Below are 6000 nucleotides of genomic sequence, written 5' to 3'. Positions count from 1 at the left end.
TAGTGATATCACGTGATTTGCAAACTGGCTAATCAACTCGCTTGTACGAAGCCATTTTTACGTTTTGTCTTGTAAATTTGAACACGACGCACGCAACTCGCAAAAAAATGTAAGAAAAGGGTTGTTTTACATGGTTGTAATTTACCGCCACATATGAAGCTATTTGTATAAAGTGATCCACAATCCTGGCTATTTATTCACAAAAGTTGAGAAGACACATATCTATTTTTCACCATCGTAACCTGAAAGTTCCTGTTTATATTTTTTAGATGAAGAAGAACCTATAATCACTGGAAGAGAGTCTGTAGTTCCCGAGATTACTTCAGCATCCCCTGTCACCGAACCTACTACCGTACCCCCTGCCACCGACCCTACTACCGTACCCCCTGCCACCGACCCCACCACACCGAAAAGTTGTTTAATGAAAGAATACCCTTCCACTGGTGTAAATTTCGATGTTGTTCACCCGCAAATATTCAACATCACTTTAGCAGAATGTGAAGATATGTGTGAAAAGGACTCATCCTGTATCGAAGTGGAATTCTACGGCTTTATTCCAGTAAGGTGCAGACTTAACATGGGTCGTACCCGTCTAGCTGGACAGAACGAGGCCACGTGTTTATCTTCCTGTAAAAGTTTACCCGAATGCTTTGCAATAAGTACACGTGAGATGAAATGTCAACACTTCAATCGTCATTTGACCTCATCTGAGTTAATACCCGACGAAACACATTTGTCTAAGGTTTTTATGAAAATGTGCCTACCTTAACTTCAATATAAATATCAGACTAGGGTTTTTTCATATAAAGCATGCACGACTTTATTGTTTCGAACGCCCAAAACCATACCAGATTTGGACAGTTTTTGTAAGACAATACATTTTCAAACTAGCTATCCTGACGAAGATTGTGTATCAAAAACACATCAGCCTAGAAAGCATGATATCAGCTTCAATCAGTGAGCTAACTTTAAGTCATTTAATGAAAGGTTAACCCCTTTTCCAGCACTAGCTGTTCTGACGAGGACTGTGTATCTGAAACACATGTCAGCAGTATGATCTATGAACTTTAGTCAATTTAATTCCAGAATGTATGTATTTAAAATGTTAATTATGAAGAACCCAAAAACTGATATTGTTGTCTACCAAAATAAATTAATTGTCTCAAATTTTATTTTTTTCCAAAAATGTATTGATGTGTTTTGAAAACTGGACCCATGGTTTCTTATTAATACCACCTAGAATAAACATAAAACAAGGAACAGCTTAAATATTATCTTTTCGGGCACCGACATAAATCTCGGTCAGACAAGTAATGTTTTTGGGTGATGTTCTAAAAATAATTAAGTTCTGAAAGAAAATTCACCGAAAAATAGCGGACTTCGCCCAACATCTCAACCCTTTTCGGGCAAACCAGTCTGTACCCCAAAACCACCCCCACACCTATGCATTTGGAACCCGATTGAGAAGCACTACACGAGCTTCTCCAAGGCTTTCACTCTTTTGCCAGCGATGCTAGGATAGGGTAATGGCGACTGTCTTACTCCTTTTTGATTTTGGGAAACAGGTGGAAGTCTGACTTGGCCACATCGGATGTATTTCTTCCCCAGCTTGACAGAATTTTGTAGTTTCATCTTCTGGCAAGTCAATTACTATGCTCTCAAAGGGGGGTAGGATATGATCGTCTGATGAATGGTCGTCCAAGTTGAAATGATTAGAAACTGTCTCGTCTTTCTTTAACTTGATATCTGATCTATGAGCCGTAAAACGAGTGAGTAAATTATTTCTAGTTTCTCCTACATATTGTTTGGGACATTTTGACACGAAATTAAGTAAATCTTCACATGTCTGATGCTACTGGATAATGTACCTTTTCTTCGTTGAGATACTTAAAGTGACAGACGCGCTATTTTGGGGCGTTGATTTTAGTCTTGAATATATGAAATCGCATAATTCCTTTTAATACATCAAACTAGGAATTTTACTCACTATTTCTATATATATATTTTCTATATATCACAGAGTATCTTAAATTGACGAGTCGTCATTTTAACATTGAAACGCGGATAATTCTTGATACACATGGATTTTAAGGCTCAAATTTCGACGATGAGCTTTGAACGCTTTTACTGATTTGCTTAGCTAAAAAATTCCCGTTCCTGAGACTAAAGTATTATTGGTCAAAAAAAAATAGTGCACTAGTCCCTTTAAAAAATAGTGAATTGCGGATATATAAATGAACACTTTTGCATCTATTTGACAGACATGGGGCACTCTATAAACTTGGAGATATTTCAACATAAAGCCTGTTCTTAGCTGCTATCTCTTTCTATATTTCTCAAAAATTGTTTAGAGAATCCATGCTCTTTCAGTTTTTAGAAAACAATCGTACAGTCGTGGTACAAAGACACTAATACTGTTTTTATGTCATTGATTGCTTCCGGAAAATCCAATTTTTCAATCCAATTAAGATATCCCATTTAGGCTGAGAACTATTCCACCAACCCAGATAATATACAGCCCATTTCATACAATATTGATGAAAAATAGAATTCTATATCTTAGTACCCCACTGTTGATCTGTCATTAACTCTACGTGGGCTCAGTGTTCAGTGGCTCAAATATATTATTGAGGGCTGTAGTCTTCAGTGGATTTGGACCCCTTCCCCGGGAAATCTGATTTTTAACATATCCTTTCCTGTATTCTGAATTCTGGAGGTGCAAACCATTTTTCTAGGGAGGTAAATGCCCCAGTACCCCCACTGTCGCCGCCAGGTACACTCTATTTGTGAGCAGTAAAATTGTTATTCACACAAACTTGATCCCTAAAACTATCAAATAAATGGTATAATATTGAAGCCCCGAATAATAAAATAATAATGAAATATGGAATTCGATATTTTACTATCCAACTGTTGGTGAAATTAGATGATTTAATGTTAAAATCAATCTGAACTAAATCTGTATAAATACTGGCTAGAATTCTGATGTGATCATTGGTTTGTGAAGATCAGTGTTGACTAACATCTGAATTTAACACAGAGTTGAAATCATCTTCGATAATCCAGTATCACCATGTCTCGTATAGTATTACTTGGTATATTTCTCCTAGTCCTGGCTAGTGTAGTTGATGGTAGTTCCAGTTCGTCTCGAAGATCAAGCAGAATTCGGGGTTCACCGAGAAAACCTATGAGTGGATTGTTCAGAGGGCTGTGTCCACTGTTCAGAGAGTCGGCTATAAGAACAGAAGGTAAGTAAATGACCCCCTCTATCTTTTATTTAACGAGGATTTGAAGTCTATTAGGTCGTGTTTATCAGATTTACGTACTACTTTTCTGCACCATGTGGGCTAGTGAAGACGGGCAACACCATGAAGGGTGCAATGAGGGAAATTTTGCCAAAACAGCGGCATTAGCCTGCTCTTTTTCGATTTCCAACTGTCGAGGTGTCTTTAACGTGCACAGCCTGTAGCACATGGGGCCTCTGTTTATTGTCCCATACTACACGCTTTTTCCTTGTCAGCCCCTCTTACCTGTATCACTGACAGGGGAAAACTTGGTTGAAATATCCCAAGGTATTATCTCGACCAATGCCGGGATTGAACCATGGACCTACAGGTTAACGAGCAAGCTTCTAACTAACCGAGCAACCGTGTTTCCCCTGACCCCTGAGATGTAGGTCCTTGTCATTCTGATGGGACTATGTTTCAAGGCCCCATGTTCTTTCGATTGTGAAAATTAGATTGGCTTAAATCTCAACTAACCATACGAAGCTATTTGGATTATGTGAACCACGGTCCCATCTATGCACTTATAGGGAGATGTTTCGACGACGAAGGTTGATATGTAACGTTTTGTAATACGCCACTATTTTACATAAACACCTCAATATTACTGTTTCGGTTTTTTTTCAGATGAATCTGTTATCAATGGCAGAGAGTCTGTAGTTCTCGAAACTAGTCTGGAGTCTACCACTGTGCTCCCTGTTACTGAGCCCTCTACCGTCCCCACTACCACCGAGCCTATCATAGACACCGGGTCTAACGGGACCGAGACAGCAGCGAAGCGATGTTTTTATGGGATGAAGAACAATACGGAAGTACTACCAGAGGTCATTAACCCGGAAGTCTTCAACGTCACTTTAGCAGAATGTACAGATATTTGTGATAAGAACGTATCCTGTATCGATGTCGAATCATACGGTAAAACTCCAGTAAGATGCACCCTAAACATGGGTATTATCCGTCTGACTGGGGAGTCCGCGGATTCGTGTGCATCCTCCTGTATGGCCAACCCTGCCTGTCTTCAAGCTAGCTCGCATGGGATCACATGTAAACACTATAACCGTGCTTTCTTTACAACGGATTTACAACGACGCAATGATTCGTACATGTATCTCAAAATATGTCTACCTCTAACTGCATAATGAATATCAGTCTCGGATTTTCCATCTTGATAATGTTAAGCTATATACCTTGATTGCAATAGCCATCTTTCGTGTGTTACAGAAGTTTGTAAAAATGTAACCGGGTACAGGTTATGCTGTGTAAAAAAAAGATCTTGTATTGAAATTAACTGTGTTATTTCTCTCTTCCACAGGTATAACCTGAGGCCAACCAAACCTTCTTATCCCATAAATAGAAATTTGTTTGTTGACAATACCGGGGTCAACAAATGCAGAGATTTGATTGGTCTCTACGCTAGTGATTACAACCAATCAGAGGCCTCAAAGTCTGAAAGTCTGTAGATATAATTCATAAGGATTACAGTCTTTCCATCGAGACTCTGATTGGCTGTATTCTCTGGCATACAATCCAATGAAATGGCTACATTCCGCAATGTAAGGTGGATATTACAGTCAAGGTATAAGACGACATTGTAAAGATACTAATTTCATTGTTCTGAAACCATACTTTACTCCATGTTCTTTTAGCAACGGTACGATGATAATGATCAGTTAGATGTGAATAATCATTGTACCGTTGTTAAAGAACATGACTTTACCCAAGATAATTCCACATGTTCATCATTATCTGTACGAGGATTGTGTATATAAGCCTTAGACAATTTAATTCCACTATGTATGTATTTAAAATGTTAATTATGAAGAACCCAAAAACTGATATTGTTGTCTACCAAATTAATTATCTCAAATAAGCGTTTTATTTTTTATTTATTTCTGTTTTCTGAATACTTCATGTGAACACATGGTGTCTACACTTGTAGAGAGATAAACATTCAACAACACAGGCAGTGCCTCAACTATTATAGTGACTGATTGTATTAAGTCCACGCGTCCCCCTCCCATAAGGAGGCCCCACTCCCAGAATAATCATTAACTGCAGAGTGAATATCTTTAAATCTTACATTAAATTGACCAACAGCTAGAGGTAACTCAGAATGCAGGAAATCATATATTAAAAATCAAATTTCCCGGGGAAGGGGCCTCAACCCACTTAAGTCCCTGGGCCATCACTCATCTCGTTGAACCACTGAATACAGGGCTTACCCGGAGGTATATGACAGACTAACAGCCGGGTAATAAGAGATAGAATTCTATGTGTCATAATATCCAGGCAAGGTAATATACGCCCACTGGCAGCTTTGATTTTAAATAAAAATATTCGGCAGTACAGTAACAATCACCAGTATGAAATGTTCAACCTTCAGTCATACACTTCTTTTGAACTTTGTTTGGGGATACTGAATAATATTACCAAGCTTCGTCAGAATCCGTCAAGAACTGTGCCTTCTAGAATGTTTACGAGCTAAAAATTGAACGCGTTTTCAAGAACAAGGGCAATAACTCATACTAAATATTTTTCCATTTTTCTGATTTTCAATAGGGTTCATCCTTGGGTGATTACAAACTCTCACACCCAGTTTCATCAAAATCTGTCAAGAACTGCACCTTCAAGAGTGTTTACGAGCATTTTACGAACAAGGGCAATAATTCATACTAAATATTTTTCAATTTTTCTGATTTTCAATAGGGTTCATTTT

The 6000-nt window shown here is 38.2% G+C and overlaps 2 protein-coding genes across 2 annotated transcripts in view; both read left to right on the top strand.

Moving 5' to 3' along the window:
- Window positions 1–769, top strand: part of LOTGIDRAFT_164172 (hypothetical protein) — a gene marked incomplete at both ends in the record, with an annotated part of 1091 nt that extends 322 nt beyond the window's left edge. The window contains one exon of the mRNA XM_009060678.1: window positions 270–769. Within this exon, the coding sequence (XP_009058926.1) occupies window positions 270–769 (500 nt within the window). The remainder of the gene's footprint in view (window positions 1–269) is intronic.
- Window positions 770–3001: 2232 nt separating this feature from the next.
- LOTGIDRAFT_233801 (hypothetical protein) lies at window positions 3002–5053 on the top strand (the record flags this gene model as incomplete). The annotated part of the gene is made up of 3 exons (XM_009060677.1): window positions 3002–3248; window positions 3912–4210; window positions 4931–5053. Exons 1-3 carry the CDS (start codon window positions 3074–3076, stop codon window positions 5051–5053), a joined length of 597 nt encoding a protein of 198 aa, XP_009058925.1. The 5' UTR covers window positions 3002–3073.
- Between the last annotated feature and the right edge of the window lie 947 nt (window positions 5054–6000).

The sequence above is a fragment of the Lottia gigantea genome, assembly GCF_000327385.1.
Source record: "Lottia gigantea unplaced genomic scaffold LOTGIsca_44, whole genome shotgun sequence".
In the NCBI taxonomy this organism is placed as follows: domain Eukaryota; kingdom Metazoa; phylum Mollusca; class Gastropoda; family Lottiidae; genus Lottia; species Lottia gigantea.
Note: the sequence above shows the minus strand (reverse complement) of the source record. Positions and strands in the feature narration are given on the sequence as shown.